The sequence below is a fragment of the Triturus cristatus genome, chromosome 3_1, assembly GCF_964204655.1.
Source record: "Triturus cristatus chromosome 3_1, aTriCri1.1, whole genome shotgun sequence".
NCBI lineage: Eukaryota > Metazoa > Chordata > Amphibia > Caudata > Salamandridae > Triturus > Triturus cristatus.
The window spans coordinates 489,998,536-490,020,420 of NC_140583.1; the positions used below are offsets into that span (position 1 = coordinate 489,998,536).

Sequence of the window (21,885 nt, forward strand, 5' to 3'; positions counted from 1 at the left end):
TAGTCCTTGCACTGTGTAGTGGAGTACATGAGCTCCCCATCCCTGGAGAGACGCGTCCGCTGTCAGTACTATTTGTGGGACAGGCTCTTGGAACGGTCGGCCCTTGCAAAGGTTTTGTGGATTCCACCAATGCAGAGAGTTGTATGCCCGACCGCTCACCAACACTAGGTCCTTTAACTGTCCTTGAGCCTGATTCCACTGACGTGCTAGGCACTCCTGAAGTGGGCGCATATGTAATCTCGCGTGCGGGACTATGAAGATGCAGGAGGCCATCATGCCTATCAACTGCATGAACACTCGCGCTGGAAGTGAGTGATTGGGTTTGAATTTGGAGATCAGCAGTTGTATGCTGTCGATCCTCACTAAATTTGGCTGAGCTGTGGCCGCCAGAGTGTCTATAGCCGCACCTAGGTACTGTTGTACGTGTGCGGGCTGGAGATGGGACTTTGGATAATTCAGTGAGAATCCCAGACTGTGAAGAAGGTGAATGGTGCGGGACATGTGGCTTGCACATTGCTGGGCTGACTTCGCTTGAACGAGCCAGTCGTCTAGGTAGGGGTAGACGTGTATATGCTGCCTCCGTAGATGTGCTGCCACCGTAGCTAGGCACTTCGTGAAAACCCTGGGCGCTGTTGTCACGCCGAAGGGAAGGACTTTGAACTGATAGTGCTGCCCCTGAACAGTGAACCTGAGGTATTTTTTGTGTGAGGGGTGGATGGGTATGTGAAAGTACGCATCCTTGAGGTCCAGTGTGGCTAGGAAGTCTCCCTGCTTGAGAAGCGGAAGGACTTGCTGTAGAGTGAGCATATGAAAGTGCTCTGAAAGAATGTACTGGTTCAGGGGTCTCAGATCCAATATAGGTCTGAGCGACCCGTCCTTTTTTGGAATTAAGAAGTAGAGGGAGTACACTCCCGCACCCTGCTCGTGGATGGGTACGACCTCTATAGCACCTTTTAGAAGCATACTTTGCACTTCTTGCTGTAAGAGCGTTAAGTGCTCTGAGGACATAGGACGGCTTCTTGGTGGTATTGTGGGTGGAGTGGAGGTTAACTCCAGACAGTAACCGTATTTTATAATATCTTTGACCCACCTGTCCGTGGTGATGGAATTCCACGTGGACAGGAACCTTTGTAGCCTTCCCCCGACAGGTGTTATGTGGTCGGGAGGAAGGGAGAGGGCGTCACTGCTTGTTCTTGGGGGAGGACCTGGTGTTGCCGTAGCCGCGTCCTCTGCCCTTTGTGCTGGAGCCACGATATCCACCTCGGGTGTTTTTATCATAGGTGGTCTGTGTATTGCCTTTGTTATATGTTTGTTGTGACCCCTGTCCTCTACCTGCTCCCTTGTTTCCGGGGCGACGAAAGGAGCCGCTCCGAAAGGACTGAGTTTGTAGTGCGCCCATGGACTTTGCAGTGTCCGTATCCTTTTTTATCTTTTCGAGGGTGGTGTCAACCTCTGGCCCGAATAAATAGTCGGGGTTGACGGGCTGGTTCAGTATATTGTTTTGTACCTCAGGCTTGAATCCTGAGATCCGTAGCCAGGCATGTCGTCGCAACATGACGCTTGTGTTTATGGCTCTGGCAGCCGTGTCTGCAACATCTAGTGCGCATTTGATGGAAGCGTTCGTTAGTAGCTGTCCTTCTCTGATGAGCATTTCTGCGCCTTCCTTGAACTGGTCAGGGAGATGTTGGAATATTTGCTCAAGTGTGTCATAGTGCGCTCTATCATAGCGAGCAAGGAGTGCCTGAGTGTTGGCTATGCGCCATATGTTGGCAGCTTGGGCGGCAACTCGCTTGCCAGAGGTTTCTAACACCTTGGACTCTTTGTCCGGGGGAGGAGCGTCACCTGTTGTTTGCGAGTGTGCCCTTTTGCGTGCATTCGCTACGACGATGGAGTCGAGTGGTAATTGTCCTCTGATGTAAGTAGGATCCCCAGGTGCTGATCTGTATTTTTTATCAATCCTGGGGTTTATCACTCGTGCCCTGGTGGGTTCTTTGAAAATGTCCTTGGCTGGTTTGAGGACCCCCTTCAACATTGGCAGAGTCTTTACATGTCTTTCTGAGGATGCAAAGGTGTCCATTAGAAAGTCATCTTCGATGGTATCAGAGTGAAGCTGCACCCCATGGTTATTGGCAGCACGTTCGATAAGAGCATTGAACGCTGCAGTATCCTCCGTAGGAGATGTCTTTGCCCCATAGAGTTGTGGATCCTGTGCATCGAGAGGTGCACTGGGGTCTGCAGGGTCGCCCCAAGTTTGATCAGGGTCCTGCTGGTCATCAGGGTCCGTGTCTACATGGTAGGGGACTTGGTCAGCCATGTAGTCCTCCAATGCGTCTGTATCGGAGCGTGTGGGGGAGAACCGGTGTGGATCCTGGTAGGATGAATGGAAGGGTTCATAAAGGAGAGGTTCCGATTCTGCAGGCAACTTCCTTTTTAGTGGGATCCTGAAAGGGTCCAATGGCGGCTCCGAAGTTATCCTTCGGTCCTGGAGAATCATTCTGCCAGTGCCGGCGTCGATGATACGTGCTGGAGACGTCTCAGCAGGTGTGACCGTAGGTTGGGTGACCCGTGTCCTGAGTTGGAACATTTTTGGGATTGTTGACGGAGGCAAGCCAAAGGTAATGTTGGTCGGCACCGAAGAGGCTGCGGGAGTTCCGACCGAACCGGAGCCCGATGTGTCCTGGAGGACAGGTGTGGTTTTGCTGCCTTGCGTCACACCAGGTCGTACTTGGGGCGCCTTCGAGGCTTTGGCACCGGCCAGGCTCGTAGAGGCGGCCGTAGATTTTTTCGGTGCCGGCGGGTCATCGAGTCGGGGTGAAGAGATCACCGTCGAAGTCTTCGATGCCTGAGGCTTAGGTGTCGTCGAGGGAGCGATGTGAGACACAGCAGGCGGTACGGCCCTTGGTGTCGTCGGTGCCGGTAGCCGAGCAGGTTTGTCGGTGCCGATGGCTTTTTTCCGTTTGTCGACTCCAACGTCGCCCGCCTCAAGTTCGGCACCGAAGTCCCTCTTGGTGCGGTCGGTGCCGACGCGGTGCACTGGCGTCGAAGGCCTCGATCCGACCAGCGCTACTTTCAGTTTCGGTTTCGGTGGAACCTGAGCAGCTTTCGGTTTCGGTTTTGTGATAGGGAAACCAGCCTGTTTATGTAGTAATGGCTGCCGCTGAACGTCCGAGGCCGGGCCCGAGGGCGGGGCCGAAGAACTGCGGGATGGGTCTCGGGTAAGGCCCGAAGGCGATCCCTCGACCGGAGCCATAGGCTGTGGCACTGGTGTTTGAACGGTTTGAACAGGTAGGCCTTGTTCATCATTGGAGCTACTTTCTTCGGCCCCGAAGGCCTCCTCGTCGTCTCCTACCTCGGTGTCGTCTTCACCTCTGTGGAAGAGTGACTCGTCTTCCTCGTCCGATCCGGGTTCGTGTTCGGAAACGGGACTGGAGGGCAAGACTTCCAATTCCTCGACGTCCTCGGCCTCGCCGAAGATGTCTGTCGGGGCCGGTGCCGCGTGCTGCGCCTCGAGTCTCGCCGCTCGTCGATTCCGCAGAGTCTTCTTCGAGCGGAACCGGGCACAGGCCATGCATGTTGATTCGTCGTGGTCCGGCGAAAGGCATTTGTTGCACACCGGATGGACGTCGATGTGTGGGTACTTCGCATTGCATACCGGACACCTTTTGAATGGCGTCCTGGATTCCATCGTCGAAGTAGTCGATGGACAGGCAAATGCGAAAGCAGTCGGTGCTGAAAGTTAGTAAACTAACAAATTCTATCGAAACCCGATCGATAAACAGTACCGACGCGAACTAAAGGCCTTTTGGCCTTGAAAAAATATTTTCCTAACTTGAGCTAAGATAGCACATCCGAACCCAATGGCGGAAAAAAACAATCTGAGGATGGAGAGGATGCCCATGCGCACTGTAGTCCAGGGGAGGAGTCACCTATCCAAGGATACTTCGAAGACTCTTCCAGGACAACAACGTGCAAACATCCGGACCCAACACTAGGCGGCGATCTATGCACAGATATGAATTCAGCAGCCCACATGCCTCGAACATCTATCATACCCATTGTTGTGCAAAAATCAGTCAGTTGTGTGCGGGAAGGGATCCGGTTGTGTAGAGGTAAATTGTCAGATGAGTCACACCAGGTCATATTAAAGTTCCATCTGACTAGGAGTTTACCCGCAGGTATCTCAAGGAGGAGTCTACCCAAGTCTGGGAGAGTGACATTCTGTAAGGCGGGAGGGATTTACACTGAAAGGATAATTAATCATTCCCCCCTCACATATCCCAGTGAGGACTACATATCTACCTAGGGGGTCGGCCCAGGAGTGCTTTACTGTTAACGACAATTGTTTTTTAATTAGAATGCCTACCGCTCTAGAGCTTGCCGGGAAACCTGCTTGTATCACCATCTTATAGCCCCAGCAGCCTAGAGCTTTGCAAGGGTTACCCTGTACAAGGTCCACCTCAGGTGAATGTGGTTTAATATACTGTAGCACTGCACCTCACTTTATTTTGTCGGCCAGTCCATTCACATTCCAGGAAAGGACGCGGATATCAGAGACTGTTTGCACCCTCATTCAAGGAGAGTGGTGGGTAACCCCGGGGGAACGGGCGCATCTGCGTAATACAGAATAGGTCTATGTTACTATATATGTGAAGCTGTCGCCAAGAACAAAACCATTACATTCTGTACACCTCATTCCCTTTCCCCTATCCCCCTCCAAACTGTAAACCCCCCACCCCACCTCCTTGCAAGATGAACTCAAAACTGTCTGCACCCCGAACTCTGCAGAGTGCCCATCGCCCCATCCTCAACATGAGACCAGTGAAGGAACTGCGGACCACCGAGCAAACTGTATCTTGGGTCTCCCCTACGGCTAATACCGAAGAGGGCATCTCAATCTTACAGCATTGCTAAACAAGTGCATAGAAATCGGAACAATTCCACAGTACCATTGATTTTGTATACATTACCCATGTCCATAGGTTTGCCGCCACCCCAAGTGCAGTAGTATGGGCTCTGTGCTTTTACCGTGATCTGTGCCATACACAGCACCAAATCACCATATGCGAAGTCCCATATACTACATATAGTTACAGGGGATGCTCTTGCCTCCTCTTGATGTGTGTCCTGGATCTGTTGCCTCGATGAATCATTTGAGCGGCGGCGCAGTCATCCACGCCGGTTTGCAGCTCCCTGCTTGCAATGGTTCTCCAGCCATCCAACCACTCACTCCCACGGGTCCTCAGGGGTCTCGAAAAACCATGTTTTTCCCTCCGCTTCCACTCATTATTTAGCTGGGAAGAGCATTGCATATTTAATTGCCTTGTCCCTCAACACTTTTTTGACCTCGAGAAAGCTGCCTTGCTGTGTTTGTACCATGAGCGGAAAGTCCGGAAAAAAAAATATTTGTGTATTTTCATAAGTCACTGCAGGTGAACCGCGAGCGGTCTGTAGTATCACGTTCCGGTCTCTGAAATTGAAATTGCGGGCGAAGATGGATCGCAGGCCACCCCCATCCGTGGGCGACCTCCCAGGATCCAGTGGACCCGTTCCACAGAAAAGAATTTAGAAAGGCCACGAGGATGCAGCTCCTTAGTTACGAAGCCTTCAACAAAGAGGTCTAATGCAGGCCCTTCCATGCGTTCCAGGACCCAGTATGCGTATGTTGTTGCACCGTGCTCTACCTTCAAAGTCTTCCAGTCGGGTCTCCATTGCGTCATTTGCCTCTCGTAGATCATGAACGTGGCTCTGAAGGGTCTTAATATCAAGGCCAAGAGAGGTAATAGTGTCTTTGATCTCCTTCACTTGGGAGCTCATATTACATAGATCTGCCCTCATCAGAGACACCAGTTGTAGCTGAATCCATTCGTGTTTCCAGTGAAGACTTTATTCCCTGGATCACCTCCATAATATCCTTTAGCGTCAAGGATTCCCCTCCCAACCGAGGAGGCCCCACAGGCGACGTCTGGTCACAGACCTTACCACCATGCCCCCCATGCTCTATTAAGACAAAGTGGTACAGTTTAGTTTGATGGTCGTCTTTCTGCCCCTTACCTCCCATCATGGGGTCTCCTTTTAAGGTGGTGGAGAAGAGGTCCCTTATAATATGACCAGACAGGAGAGGAGGAGGGTACTCACAGCTGCCTGCCTGTGGGGGCAGAGGTACACCACGCTGCCTGTCGGTTTTCCCACTGTGCCAAGTCAGACTTCTACCCCCACCTAAAGGTGCCTCCACTATAGGCCAGGAGCTCCTTCTTCCTATGCTCACAATCCACCAAGAGGAAGGTGGGAGCAATCCAGAAAGGCCTGAGTGCAGATGCTCAATCCAAGGCCAGCGTTATAGGTTGGAACTACCCAGGTTCTCTGTGAGTATTATGGGGCAGAGGCTCCAATGGAATCAGTGTCTTGTGGGGAGTGGCGCTGTGCTGCACTTACCAGTGGTTGCTGGAATCGTGGCAGGCCGATTCGGTTCCCCCAGTGAGGCCCAAGAGGTACTGGGAGTCCTGGATGCGATAGATCTTTGGGCCTCAAGCACATCAAGTTGCAGCAGTCCCGTCTAGGCCCCGAAAGCCAGTTTCTGCACTTCCGTCAGCTGCAGCTGTCACCCGATCCCCATCAGGTAGCTTAGGGGCAGAGGACACACCTCGGGAGCGCTGCTCTGCTCTGTCGGGAATCACTCTGCGCTCCAACTGCACGGCCCAGGGCCGGTAGGGTGAAGACGCTACCGCTGCCGCCTCACATGTAGTCTCCCGGCAGCCGCGAGTAACGTGAGGACGGCGCTGCATGCCGCCGGCAAGGCAGCAACGGCTCCAAGCCCTACACCGCTATTTCTTCCTGCATGCTGGGTAATTTGGTTCCACTCAGCAACATGGTCAAACCACCACCATTCGATCGCTGCAAGGGTACGGATCAATGTCGGATTAATCTTGGAGTTTCCAGCAAGGTGTCGGAGCCACTTTACCAAGTGGCCATCTTCGTTGCCGGCTGGCCACACCCCTCATGCCTTTAAATCTTGTTTTGATCTTGTCACATTTGCTCTATGTTCAAAGACAGAGGTCAAATGTGAGCCTAGGTCTTACAATTTGCAGTGAGAGAAAGAAAATTAAACACAACCTCCAGGATAAACTAAGCAGCAAAGTTAGAGGATTTTGTATAGTGAACTGTCTGACAATCGGGCTGAACAAAGAGTGTGAAATAAGAGGCTGTAGAATGTCAGGTTTTTTTCAAACACACAGCATTTAAATAGCGTGAAAACAAAATGTACAAATATTTCCAAATGTATTTTTATAGCTATGAAAGCAAATTTTTTTGTAATTCTGTGTGATGAAAAAAAAAATGTATAGGAGGAAAACAAATCAGAACAAATTACTTGGTGATGTGCAAATGATAAACAATTTTGTTGAAATCCAATTTCCAAAGATTATTGTTGACATGATATATCATTTTCTCAGTACAACTGCATGTTAGTGGGAAAGTTTGTGGCCATTTTAATGGAAAATGAGCTGTTTGTAAATGACAGTTTGCAACCAAATCATTCTTTAGTAATACATTTATCAAAAGTGCGTTTTGAAACATGAACTGAAAAACATTCCTACGGGTCAAGTACATAACAGTTAGGTCACGTAGATTATTCAAGTCACTAGACCTACAGGTCTACTAACATTTTTATGATTTGTCAAGGACTGCCCTGGATGTTGAGAAGACATCTGACAGGGTGGAATGGCCTTACCTTGTCCAGGTCATGGGAAGGATGGGCTTGGATGAGGACTATTAAAAAAAGCACACCTTTTCTATGACTCCCCCTTGGTGACGCCAATTGTGAAGACTTTCTGTCACATTCCTTCCAGATCCATCGCAGCACCAGGCAGGGATGCCCGCTGACACCGCTCCTCTTTATGCTGGCTTTGGAGCCTTTGCCCAAAGCCATACTTAGCTTGCCTGCTGGGGATAGAAGTTGATATATGTTCCTATGTACAGAGTGGACGAAGACCATGGCTTCCAGCCTTTCGCCTATGGGCTGACACTGCATCTGGGGGAGACTTTATTTAGCACGCATTACATCGTACGGTTTGACGTTTCACCTTTTCACAATGAGCTGCTTACTTCAACAAACTAAAGGAGAGTCTGAAATGGGTTCATATAGTATGTCAATTACTGAGCTGCCACTCCATATCTCTCCTGCTATATCTTGCACCCGTACAGAAGACACTTGCCAGAAGGAATATGCTACTTACCAGTATGCATCTGTTCTTGGCATGTAGAGCTGCAGATCTACACACTTTTGCATAGATCGCCACCTGGTGTTGGGCCCGGATGTTTGCAGTTTGTTTTTCCTCTTGGAAAGTCTTTGGGAGTCACGAGGTTGATGACTCCTCCCTTGGTCCGTATTGCCCATGGGCTTCGGCTCCATCCTCAGATTGTTTTTCGCCAACAGGGAAAGATGGAGCGTAGTAATAATAGTGAAGAAACCCATGTGTGTTGTATCTAAATAAGATAGACTGGAACAGATACAGGTAGCCAGGGAGGCGGGTGGGCGTGTGTAGATCTGCAGCTCTACATGCCAAGAACAGATGCATACTGGTAAGTAGCATATTCCGTTCGAGGCATATGAGCTGCAGATTACACACTTTTGCAGAGACTATATAGCAGTTCCCAACCCTAGCGGCGACCACCGATATCTGTTGCAGTGGTTTGAAAAAGTGTTTTTAGTACAGCCTAGCCCACACTAGCTTGTTGCTTGGTTTGCACATCTACACAGTAGTGTTTAGTGAAAGTGTGCGGTGTTGATCATGTAGCTGCTTTGCAGATATCATCTAATGGGATGTTCCCTAGAAAAGCCATACAAGCCCCTATCTTTCGTGTAGAGTGGGCTTTAGGGGGACCAGATAACGTGCGTTTTGCCTTGTGGTAGCAACTCTGTATGCATTTTACAATCCACCTAGCTATCCCTGATTTAGAGATGGGGTTGCCTTTCTGTGGTGGAGAGAATGAGACAAACAGTTGTTTTGTCTTTCTGAAAGGTTGTGTTCTCTGGATATAGTAGAGTAAGGCCCTTTTAACATCCAGTGTGTGTAGAGCCCTTTCTGCAACAGTTTGAGGTTGCGAGAAAAAAACCGGTAATTCTACCGATTGGTTTAGATGAAAGGGGGAAATGACTTTGGGTAGGAATTTTGGGTTAGTACGGAGGACAACCTTGTTCGGGTGCATTTGGAGAAAAGGTCCTTGTATAGTGAGTGCTTGTATCTCGCTGACCCTTCTAAGGGAAGTGATGGCTACAAGAAAAGCTGTTTTCCATGTGAGAAATTGCAGCTCACATTTATGCAAAGGTTCGAAAGGCGGTCCCATTAGCCTTGTGAGAACTATATTTAAGTTCCACACAGGTAAGGGTGGTACTCTGGGGGGAATTATCCATTTGAGGCCTTCCATGAAGGCTTTAATGGCAGGCACTCTGAAAAGTGACAGGTGCTGTCTGTTTTGTAGGTAGGCGGCAATTGCTGCGAGGTGTAGCCGGATGGATGTATATGCTAGGTTACACCTTTGTAGATGGAGTAAGTAGCATATGATGTGCTGTATAGATACGTCTAGAGGGTTGATTGTGTTGTCATGGCAATAAACAACAAACCTTTTCCACTTTGCCGCGTAGCCGGCTCCAGTAGTAGGGCGCCTAGCTTCTCTGATGACATTCATATAGTCAGGGGGAAGGTTAAGGTATCCGAATTCTAGGATCTCAGGAGCCAGATCGCAAGGATGAGCTGAGCTGGGTCCGGGTGTCTGATCTCTCCATGGTTCTGGGTTAGGAGGCATGGTGAGAGGTGTAACTTTTGGTGTGGCACTATCGAGAGTTCCAGCAGCGTGGTGTACCACGGTTGTCTGGCCCATGTTGGAGCTACTAGAATCAGTGTGAGGGAGTGTTGTTGTAGCTTTCGCACCACTAATGGAATTAGTGGGAGAGGTGGAAAGGCGTACGCAAATTTGCCTGACCAGTTCATCCATATCGCATTGCCTTTGGACAATGGGTGTGGGTATCTGGCGGCGAAGCTTGGGCATTTTTTGTTTTCGTGGGTGGCGAAGAGGTCTATATGTGGATGCCCCCACATCTGAAAGAATGGGTGAAGAACCTGCGGGTGAAGTTCCCACTCGTGGATCTGCTGCGTTTGTCTGCTGAGTAGATCTGCCATGGTATTTTGGACTCCTGGGACATGTTGGGCTAGGAGAAAGATTTTGTGTGGAATTGCCCAACTCCATATGCTCTGTGCTAGTTGAGAGAGCTGTGGAGTGTGAGTGCCGCCTTGTTTTTGAATGTAGTACATGGCCGTCATGTTGTCTGTGTGAATAAGGACTGCCTTGCCTAAAACGTGAGTGTGAAAGGATTTTAGGGCTAGAAAGATTGCCAGTAACTCCAGATGGTTGATGTGGAGTAACTTTTGTTGCGGCGTCCATGTGCCCTGCACTGTGAGGTGTAATAGATGAGCTCCCCAGCCGGAGAGCGATGCGTCTGTTGTTAGGATTATCTGTGGAACCGGGTCCAGGAACGGTCGACCTCTGGAAAGATTCGTGGTGTTCCACCACTGCAGAGAGCGATGGGTGCGACCGTCTACCAACACCAGATCTGTCAGTTGCCCCTGGGCCTGGTTCCATTGGCGCGCTAAGCACTCTTGGAAAGGACGCATCTGGAGCCTTGCATGGGGCACTATGAAAATGCAAGAGGCCATCATCCCTATCAGTTGCATAAACACTCTTGCTGGGAGAGAGTGTTGCGGCATGAATCTTTGACGCAAAGCCTGAATGCTTGCAATCCTGGCAGGATTGGGGTAGGCTATGGCTTTTGAGGTGTCTATGGTGGCACCGAGGTTTTGCTTTGTGTGGGATGGTATTAGCTGGGACTTTTGGTGGTTCACCGTGAAACCTAGCTGGTGAAGTAGTTGGATTGTAGTGGCGGTGTTATGTACACATTGATTGTAGGACGTGGCTTTTATTAGCCAGTCGTCCAAATATGGGAAGACGTGAATGTGCTGTCTTCTGAGGTGTGCCGCCACTACCGCTAGGCACTTGGTGAATACCCTTGGTGCTGTTGTGACCCCGAATGGGAGCACCTTGAACTGGTAGAGTTGCCCGTCCACTACAAATCTGAGGTACTTTCTGTGGGCATGGTGTACCGGAATGTGAAAGGATGCGTCTTTCAAGTCCAGTGTGGTGAGAAAGTCGTTCTGGGAGAGGAGCGGAAGTACCTGTTGAAGTGTTACCATGTGAAAATGGTCTGAATGAATGTATGTATGTGTTTAGAGGCCGGAGATCTAAGATAGGTCGTAGAGTCTCGTCTCTTTTTGGTATTAGGAAATATAGGGAGTAGACCCCTAAATTTTGCTGATTGGCGGGGACTTGTTCTATCGCCTCTCTTTGTAGGAGGGAGATTACCTCCTGTTTTAGTAACGTGGAATATTCTTGTGACATTGGGCGTTGCCTAGGTGGAATGTTGGGGGGGTTAGATGTCTAGGCAGTACCCTGAACGAATATTTTGGGTCACCCATCTGTCTGATGTGATGGACTCCCAGACGTGAAGGAAATTTTGTAGTCTGCCCCCGACTGGAGTGGGATGGTCTGGAGGGAGCAGGGGGAAGTCATTGGGTAGGCGGTGTGGCAGAGCGGGCGGTATTTGTTTTGCCTCTGCCTTTATTGTTATTGCCTCTATAGCCGCCTCTTTGATAACCCCTTGTGAAGGTGGATTGAACAGGGGATTTGTAGGAAGTGGACGCGCTATCTGAGGAGTAGCCTCTGCCCGTGCCCCGAAAGGAAGAGCGGCGAAAGGAGCGCCTAGGAGGGTGTGACTGTAGGGCTCCCATAGATTTCGCCATATCTGTGTCTTTCTTCATCTTCTCGAGGGCCTCATCTACTTTTGGACCGAATAAATGTTCTTGATCAAATGGATGATTTAATATGGAGGCTTGTACCTCAGGTTTAAAGCCTGAAACTCTGAGCCAAGCATGGCGACGGAGGAGGACGCTAGTGTTAATGGCCCTGGAGGCTGTGTCTGCTGCGTCTAAGGCACAGCGTATAGAGGTGTTAGTTATGGTCTTACCCTCTTGAATTAATTCATTGGCCCTATTTCTGTATTTTTCTGGGAGATGGTGCATGATGGTTTCTAATTCATCATAATGCGCTCTGTCGTATCTGGCCAATAGCGCTTGAGTGTTGGCAATACGCCATATATTGGCTGCCTGTGACGCAGTGCGCTTTCCTGACGCGTCCAGTAGCTTTGACTCTTTGTCAGGTGGTGGTGCTTCTACTGACGCCTGGGAATTTGACCTCTTCCGTGCAGTGGATACCACTAGGGAATCCAGTGGCGCTGGCCCTTTGATGTAGGCAGGATCTGTGGGGGCAGATTTATACTTTTTTTCTATGCGTGGGTTTAGGACCCTAGCCCTGACTGGGTCTTTAAAAACCTCTGGCGCATGTTTTATTACCCCCTTGAGCATAGGTAGTATAGAAGTAGACCTATGTGCGGTATCAAAGGTGTCAAGGAGGAAATCTTCCTCCACCGGGTCAGTGTGTAGCTCTACCCCGTGATAATGTGCCGCCCTCTGAAGTAGGTGGTGAAAACCTAATGAGTCTTCTGGTGGAGATGGCCTGGATGGATAAAGGTCATCTTGTGGGACATCTGGAATGTCTGGATTATTATAATCGTCCCATGGGTCTGGGGATCCTGTAGGGGTGGGGTCTTGTGGCACATCTGCTGGATCGTAGTATGGGTCCTCCTGATCATCATGGTCTGGAGACAGGGTCAGAGAGTGATGAGGCAGGGGTGGAGAAGGCGGAGGGGGCGGAGGTGGAGAGGGTGGAGAGGGTGGAGGAGGTGGAGGAGGTGGGGAAGGCACTCTGAAAGGGGAGGTAGCAGAGTCTTTCCTCTTTGGAAGTGGAGGTGGAGCTGGTTTGTTCAAATGTCTCTTTTTAGAAGACAGTGCCAAATGTCCAGTTTTTGGATCCTTGGTAAGTGTCTTTTGCAAAGGATCTGGTGTAAACAGTTCTTGAGACAATGGCTGTTCGGTCGGCGCCGACGGTTTCGGGGCCGATGGCTTTTTAGGCTTGTCTGTGCCGTGCTTTTTTGGAACCTCCGATTTTTTGGTCGGTGCCGAGGCAGGCTTCGGCACGGGAGTGTCGGTGCCGAGGGCCTTATGATGTTTGGTCGGTACCGAGAGGCTGGGTTTCGACACCGAGGGCTTTGGTGCGGAGCTCGGTGTCGAGGTAGAGGCCGATCTCTTCTTCGGTGCCGAAGTGTGTTTATCGGCACCGCTGGCAGGCTGGCTCGAGCCGCCGGAAGGCTTATTAGGCTTCTTCACCGGGCCCGAAGGTGGGGTGTTCGAAGCAGTGTCTTTGGTCTTGCCTAGGCCCGGAGGCGAAGGCGTGATCGAAGCCTTTTTGGGTGTCGGCGCGGGTGTGGGAGGGGGTATTTTACTCACGACCCTCTGCGCCGGGGTGATGTCCTCCACATCCGAGTCGTCGGCTTCGGAAGCACTGACGAGGTCCTCTTCGGAGTGCTGCTGTCCCGGAGTTTCGACGTCGTCCCCGAAGATGTCGGCTGGAACGGAGGTCGAGGAGTGCCCCATGTTTCGTCTGGCCCTTCGATCTCGAATAGTCTTTTTGGATCTGAAAGACTTGCAGGCGGGACAGTCTCGAGCCTCGTGTTCAGGGGAGAGGCAGAGGTTGCACACCTCATGAAGATCGGTGTGGGGGAATTTGGACCCACATCGAGGGCACTTCTTGAATGGAGTTCTTTTCATCAGCCGAGACCGGAGCTTGGAAAGGCCCGAAGGCCGCCGTCGACGACTGGAATCGAAGGTGTGTCAAAGAGAAGGTGATTGAGGAGATCAGGATCTGAAAAATACTGCGAAGAGCGAGGATTCTGCTTCGATCGTCGAACTGGAAATGTTCGGAACCGGAGCGCGAAGTATCATATCCAAGCCCGATGGCGGAAAAAAACAATCCGAGGATGGAGCTGAAGCACATGCGCAATACGGACCAAGGGAGGAGTCACCAACCTCGTGACTCCCAAAGACTTTCCAAGAGGAAAAACAAACTGCAAACATCCGGGCCCAACACCAGATGGCGATCTATGCAAAAGTGTGTAATCTGCAGCTCATATGCCTCGAACATCCGATTATCTCCTCGGCTGAACTTGCATTGCGCAGAGTGCACAAACTATTGGGTATCACACCACTCCTTCTCAGTAGATCTCTAATCAGGTATAATACAGCACTCTCATAGGGGATAAGCAGCTCCACTGGCCCATCTCGTTAGAAAGGGGACTAAGCACACTGATCAAATGGTCCTGGGGGGTTTCCTCAAATCGTTCCCAACTCTTTGAAAGGAATTCGGATTTCTCCAACCAGACTTGTGAATGTCTTGCCAGCTTGGTCACAGCCTCACAACTGTACTTGGCACCCACCCCATAGAGCTACCAACTTCCCCAGTTCTCCACTACATACAGACATGGAATCAATATGGAGGAATGGTCTCAAGGCCCTGCAGTCAGACCCGATGCTGATGGTGACTAGGTTGACATGGCAGACGCTTCTGGGAAAGGAATACACATCAGAAGACTGGGAAGCTCTACTGTCTGACCACGGCATTGTCCTTAGGGAATCCAAGTTAAAACTTCTATACTTTTAAAACCCTACATGATTGGTACTGGACAACATGGAAGCTGAAACATGCCTATTTCTTGTCCAGTGGCAGCTGCTGGAGGTGTTGTGGGGTTTCTTGCAGCTTGTATCATGTCCTCTGGTCCTGCTCAGCCCTACAGTCCTACTGGAGGTACGTGTGGCGGCATGTGTGTAGTCTGTTTGGGGGTCCCCTGTCAGCCCCACTGGTGCTTCTACAGGACACTGTGGTCCTGGGAGCCCTGGATGTTCACTGCATTGATGGCTGGCCACATCGCTAGTGGCGGCTTAGTTATGTATATGCCGCCATTGGCTGCAAGCTGCAATTCCTTTGGTACAAATGGCTTACGGAGATGCACAGCCACATTCAAAGCGCCGGCAGATAGACAGAACTCCTGAGGCGGAAAGCCGGGAGCAACGAGCACTTTTTTAAAAAGTTATTTCTGTGTGTTTTTACTTACCCTCTGACAATATCCTTGCTAGCACCACCCCCGCACAGCCGATTGAAACGCTGTCGCGGGCCGCTACACTACGCCACGTCATTCTGGGGAAGCCTGGTCAGGTCAGGCCACGCCCCCTTTACGACAGGCCACGCCCCTTTCTGTTGGTTTTCTTCTATTTAAACCATGTGTTTCCCACGTCCGCGCAGCGGACGGGCGCAGCGGGCGCGCCGGCGGCGCGCCGAAGGCGCGCCAAAGGCAAGCCCGTCTGCGCCCGTCCGCGCCAGGACGGGCCTGAGGGCATGCCACGCTGGCCACCCCATCAGTTACTCATCTCAGGCACTCAGAGATCTTGAGAATGCCGTCATTGCACCATCTCCCACAGTCCTGTATCGCATCTCCTCTGCTGGCCTCGTGCGCCCCGACCTACCCCCCATCGACGGCCGTTTACCCCCAGTTACGCTGACTAGGAACACCTCGTCCATCCGGGTATCGTATTTGAATACCCGCTCGTTAGTAAAACATTCTGAGGATATTTTTATTTTGCTTTCCACTTCTAGTCCCGATTTGCTTCTCCTTACAGAGACGTGGCTTACCTCAGAATCCCTGCCAGATATTCTAGTGGCACTTCCCCCCGATTATTACATCCTCCACGCAGACCGCCCTGGCGACCGGCCTGGAGGCGGGGTAGCGGCCATCATCTCTAAACGCCTTAAATCCATTTCCTCCCACTCTCTCCCCCTTCCTGAGGTGGAGAACTTACTCATCAATGTGCAAACGGACACTGGCCCCCTCACTCTTCTTCTGCTATATCGTCCCCCACATCCCATGCCGCTTTTCCCTACCACTATAAGTGAACAACTGTCTTCCCTTCTTACACTGCACTCCCATCTCGCTATTTTTGGGGACCTAAATTACTGGTTCGGCGATATCAACGCCGGCCCTCATGCCACTGAGTTCTTCGAGACCCTTAAAAATCTGAATCTCGTCCAACATGTCTCTCAACCCACTCATATTGGAGGACATGTTTTGGACCAGATCTGGTCTTGCAACCTGAAGTTATCCCCACCAGACATATTTCCGTGTGCTTGGTCTGACCATCACCTGGTGGACACCACCATCACGGTTGCCGGTCAGACCCCTATCCCCCTGATGGCTGGCGGCCTCTCACGTAAATGGAGCTCTCACGATCCCCAGGGCTTCCTCACGGCCCTGGCCGATTCCTGCCCTGCCATCCTCGACCCCACCGACATCGACGGGCTAGAACGAGATATGACCTCTTAGCTTGAGTCGGCTAGCGATCGGTTTGCCCCTCTAGCCAAATTTCCCCGCACCAAACACCGGAACTCTCATAGGTGGTTCTCCGATGACCTCAAAGCCCGGAAACTAAAAACACGCCAGTTAGAACGCACCTGGAGACATGACTACTCTGATTCAGCCAAACAATCCTATTTGGCCGCTCGCAAAGACTTCAAAATAGCCATCCGTTCAGCTAAAATTGATCACTTTTCCAATAGGATTTCCTCGGCAGTTGATAAATCTAAGGAGGTGTTCAGAGTCCTGAACGAATTAACTATCGACGAGAGAACCCTCCCAGCCCAGACCCCCACCCAGGAAGCTTGTGATACCCTGAACACTTTCTTCTTAGAAAAAATTTTCACAATCAAAAAATCTATCCCTTCACTCCCCCAATTGCCAACTCCGGATAATTCCTTTAACAATCCCTCGACTTTCACATCTTTTCCTATTTTAGATCCCATCTCCTTGGCGGAATTAGCCACTCGCGTAAAATCTGGCTCCCCGAATGACTGCTGCCCGCCGTTCATCTTGCGGAGCATATGTCTTAAATTACCCAATAGCATCTTACATCTACTCAACAGCTCTCTCAGCACCGGCATCTGCCCCACCTCCTTCAAGGACGCCATCCTGGTACCCCTCTTAAAAAAACCTGGTGCTGATGTGGCGGAGCCATCGAACTACCGCCCCATTTCCCTCCTCCCCTATTTTTCTAAACTCATGGAGGCCCATGTCACCCGCTGCCTATCAAGTTTTATTGAATCTTCTTGTTATCTTGAACCGACTCAGGCTGGCTTCAGACCTACCCATTCTACTGAAGCTGTCATCTTGGCAGTTCTTGACACACTCAGGAGTAACGCAGACGCGGGTATTCCCCAAGCCCTCGTCCTACTGGATTTATCTGCCGCGTTCGACACGGTGGATCATAACATTCTTCTCCACCGTGTCGGGCAGGCGGGCATCCAGGGCGTTGCTCTTGAGTGGGTCAAATCCTTCCTCACGGGAAGAACACAGGCGGTCCGCCTAGGTCCTTATACTGCAAATAAGACCTACACTTCTTGTGGTGTCCCCCAAGGTTCCTCTCTCTCCCCGCTCCTCTTTAACCTCTATCTTCGGCCCCTTATCACCTCACTTCTGAAATGGGATATCGTCACCTATAACTATGCTGACGACTTACAAATTATTTTCTCTCTCAATTCACCACACGCTATCAAAACCTTTCACGGAGTTATGACACACATCCAACTCTGGATGAACCAGAACCAATTAAAGCTGAACCACGGCAAAACTGAGCTCCTTCTTCCCGGACTCAGCCACATCTACTGGGGCCCTCAGTTCTGGCCTCCAGAGTTCGGCTCCCCCCCTACCCCAGCAAAAACAGTAAAGAGTCTAGGTGTCGTTATTGACACCGAGCTCTCTCTCAGGGCTCAAGTTGGAGCGGTGGTCTCCTCCTGCATGTATCAACTCCGAAGGATCCGCAAAGTCCGTCACTTTCTGCCCCCAGCAGCACTCACTCAAACCATCATCTCGTTGGTACTTTCCCGCCTGGATTTTTCCAACGCCATTTACCACGGTTTGCCACAAATCTTGATTCAACGCCTACAGGTTGTCCAGAATCAGGCTGCCCGCCTGATCCATGGAACTCCCAGATGGCAATCAGCCAAGCCTCTGCTCACGAGCCTTCATTGGCTCCCAATCGATCGAAGGGCCGCCTTTAAGGTGGCATGTCTCACTTTCAAAGCACTTCACTGTCCTAGCCCTGCCTTTTTAAAATCCCTCATCTGCCCTCACTGTCCCACACGTAATCTCCGATCTGCTCATCGCGATCTACTGATTACCCCAAGGAGTAAAACCAAGAGATTCGGCGCTCGTCGGTTCTCCTACCTAGCTCCGGTGCTTTGGAACCTCCTCCCTCTCCCAATCAAATCCTGTTCTTCCCTTCTGAACTTCAGGAAAATGCTAAAAACCCATCTCTTTCCCACTCCTATTTAGAATTAATCATTTACGTTCTCCCCTCATTTGCTCTGTTTATCAGCGCCAGGAAGCTTCGGTGTCAGTGCGCTTTACAAATTACACTTAACATAACATAACATAACACAGGATAGAACTCCACAAGCGGCCCATATACACATTGAAAGATGCACTTGAAAAGTATGAACGGGTTCAGGGGCCATTCTTAGCACTGGAAGGTGATGGTTGCTAATGGTGCTGTGTGAAGTTTGATATCTGTACCTCCTTTCTTTGTGATGCAGACAGGCAGAGTAGCAGGCGCTGCACACAGGCAACATGAGTGAGTACCTGACACAGAGGCTCTACAAGGGATACCAAGTGACACTGTAATTGGGTAAGACGGTGATTTGCAACAATAGACAATATTTTGCAGTTATCTATTATGTCATTTGGGAGTATGCCGAAGGAGACACTTGGGCATACACAACCTGCATTATCATTGTTAATTTCGTGGTGCTCCTTTATCTACGACCTAAATCCTGGTTTTCTTCTCCCCTTCGCCTTTCCTCCCCCTCCACCCTGGTTCTGGAGGGTTGTTTGGCTTACTAATCCATCCACTTGGATTATGTCCTTAACAGTGCGAAGATGATAGAAGTCGGCGAGGGGGTTTTGATGAGAAGCTCTGTTTGTCTTGTTCTTCTTTACCCGATTCATTGGTTGGCACCAATGGTCACCTGACCTGCTGACTGGCTTGTAGCTCATCTTCAGTTGATGTATGGTGAAGATTTACTTTATCGTGGTTCATTGCCTATATCTCCTGTTTGTACTAAATGAAAACTAATAAACATATGTTGGAGAAACAAAATTGATAATAATAAATATGTACTCAAATGTCAGAACTTCACATATTACCTTTCATTGATTCATACCAACCCAGCACTCTCAGCCCAAGGCCATCTTGCTTTCCCTCTTGTAAGGACAACCACTCCTTATATTACCTCATATGGTTTAACCATACCTTGCACTTTTTGACCAAAAACATTCCTATCTTGCTGTGGCTAATGGCTCAGCCATTTCTCTATACTCAAATATCAATTCAATATTGGCCTTCACCTAGATACAGCTTACCAATGTTGCTCAACAAAGTCTGATGGTACAAATGATGAACAACAGTTACAATAAACTTCCAAAAGAACAACAAACTCTTTTACAACATATTTACCAGAAATGCTATAACAATATATGACAACAATGGTGGTTATACTGTGAAAGACATTTTTACAGTATATTTGGTGATGCACTGAATTTAATATACTTTTGGGCATGACTTACAAGTAGCAAACCTTTGAGGTGTGTTATGATGCCCCATGCCTCCCTTGCAAAAACAATTTTTATTGCATTCCTCAATTACAATTGCAATCCGCAATTTCCATCATATCGGTAGTCGTCTCCCGCAGATAGAAACCATTGCATAGTACAGTGTAGACCACTTCCAGCTACCAATGCACTGTCCCCCAACATTCCCCTAAGCAAATGCACCCTCCCCCCACCCACATGTCAGTGTGCCATAACATCAGGTACCGGGATAAGTCTTTCGTATAAGTAGCCGTGTTAGTGGCCGCGGGCTACTCCCCACCCCCATGGTCAGGCTCAGAGCAGAAAGGAGAAGGAAAGCCCCCCCACCCTCATGTGCAATCCATCCGGTGTCCCTCCACACCTACGCTTCTGCCGGCTGCTCCAGTGCTTCAGTGCCCTCCTCCGCTGCTGTACCCCACCCCTGGAGGTCAACCACTAGCGTTTCCCATGCATGTGCCATGGCCAACGCCTTTTCATCGTTTCCCCGCAGCGCTAGCTGCAGCCGGAGTGTGCCCTCGCTACCTGCCCATTTGGTGAAGGTCGCTCTCCATCTCGTAAAGCTGGGACCAGCCCTCGATTTCCAGTGTAGGGTAATTTCTCTTTTGGCCACCACCAGCCCTAAGTCGCAAAACTTGCTCGTGATTATGCCCCATGCCTCCCTTAGCAGCTTTAATACACAGCACACAGTCAGTGAACCTGCACATATAGTATATGCCATCTGTTTTTAGCATTTTTTCAGAATTGATAAAATATATTTTAATGATTAAATCTTTGCATTGTGCTCAAATCTTAAAGAATCCCCATGAATATGAGCCCAATTATTTTTTTTAATCAAAGGTCATTGCAATACAGATTATGCAATGCAGTGATTTCTTCAGTTATTCATTTTGTGTTATACTAATAACATAAAATTTCAACTTGCCCTATAGTAATGAAGATGTGAATTTGTGTTTCTTAGTACATTTACTCCAAATAAGTTTTGTCTGACATTTGTGTTTTTTTACTGTCCAGGGGTACACGTGCAAATATACTATTTCCTTTTTACATCAAATAGAAAACAAAATGTGTTCATCAAAGGCTCTGTAGCACTTACCTTATTATTGTCTTCATACAGCATGATCACTATCTGGGTCATATAGTTCAACTCTGATACAGCACCTAAGTAGTCCATGGCTCTCTTCCACTGCTGATCCTTAGACTCCTAACAGACAAAAAAGTCACAACTCTCACACACATCACATATAAATGTTTTAAACTGTTCTGAAGCTCTTAACTGTAGATTGAATAACATTTTAATATGGTATTGAACTTTTATTCGTATTTCAAAACACTCTGCATGACAGAGAAAGCTGGCAATTAATATATGGTATAGGAACATCCCTCAATACACTGCTTTATTTTTTCATGTGCATGTCAACTTCCATTTTCTTCCCAACATGAACACTAAAACATACAATTTGTTCAGCCATGTTTTGATGTTTACTGTCCTTTGCTTTCTTACATTATCTAGGTTCCCAACCTTATCCTTATACTGTAAATTAAGTACCAATTTTACTTCACTTCTATCACCATCAAACTAACTTTGTTTGGAACCTCAATCAGCCTGCTTCCCTATATCTTCCCTGTGGGAGTCCACCAAGACCATCATTATCAACAGTTCTGTCTAGTCACATGCAGTAGCAAAACCACTGATAACACTTTTTCATGCACTTGAAGAACAAGTTACTTGCCTTTGGTAATGCTCTTTCTGGTGAATACTTAACTGAAATTCCTCACTTTGTAAATATTCCCCAGGCGTGAGACTGGATCCAAAAAACTCAAAAAAGCAGTACTCCTGATCTCCGATAGTTGGTGTCATGTGGCTACCGTCAATGCAGTTATGCTCTGGAAGAGACAAACTGAGCTGCTTATAGGCACCACTACTTGCACTGATGCCAGTTTCTTTGTAGGCTTCTTCATGTCCTAGGAGCCATAAACCATCAGCAAATTGGTATGACCAGGGTGCAGATCTCTAGATTGGAACCTCTTTAGATGGAAAAAGCCCATTCAACAGAACGGGGGCTGGGGGGCTAGAATGAGTGAGGGGGCGACAGGGCTGAGAAGAATCTGTGGTTAGCGAGAGTAAGTGCCAGAAAGTTGTTACCAGCGGTAAGCAACTAGTTCTTCTAATGGATACTTTCTACTGCAGACTT

General features: G+C 49.3%; 1 protein-coding gene across 17 annotated transcripts in view; it reads right to left on the reverse strand.

Moving 5' to 3' along the window:
* Positions 1 to 21,885, reverse strand: part of PPIP5K1 (diphosphoinositol pentakisphosphate kinase 1) — a 1,768,598-nt gene that overhangs the window by 449,778 nt on the left and 1,296,935 nt on the right. For all 17 annotated transcript variants that reach the window (XM_085644342.1, XM_085644333.1, XM_085644343.1 and 14 more), the window contains one exon: positions 20,787 to 20,894. In XM_085644342.1, the coding sequence (XP_085500468.1) occupies positions 20,787 to 20,894 (108 nt within the window). The remainder of the gene's footprint in view (positions 1 to 20,786; positions 20,895 to 21,885) is intronic.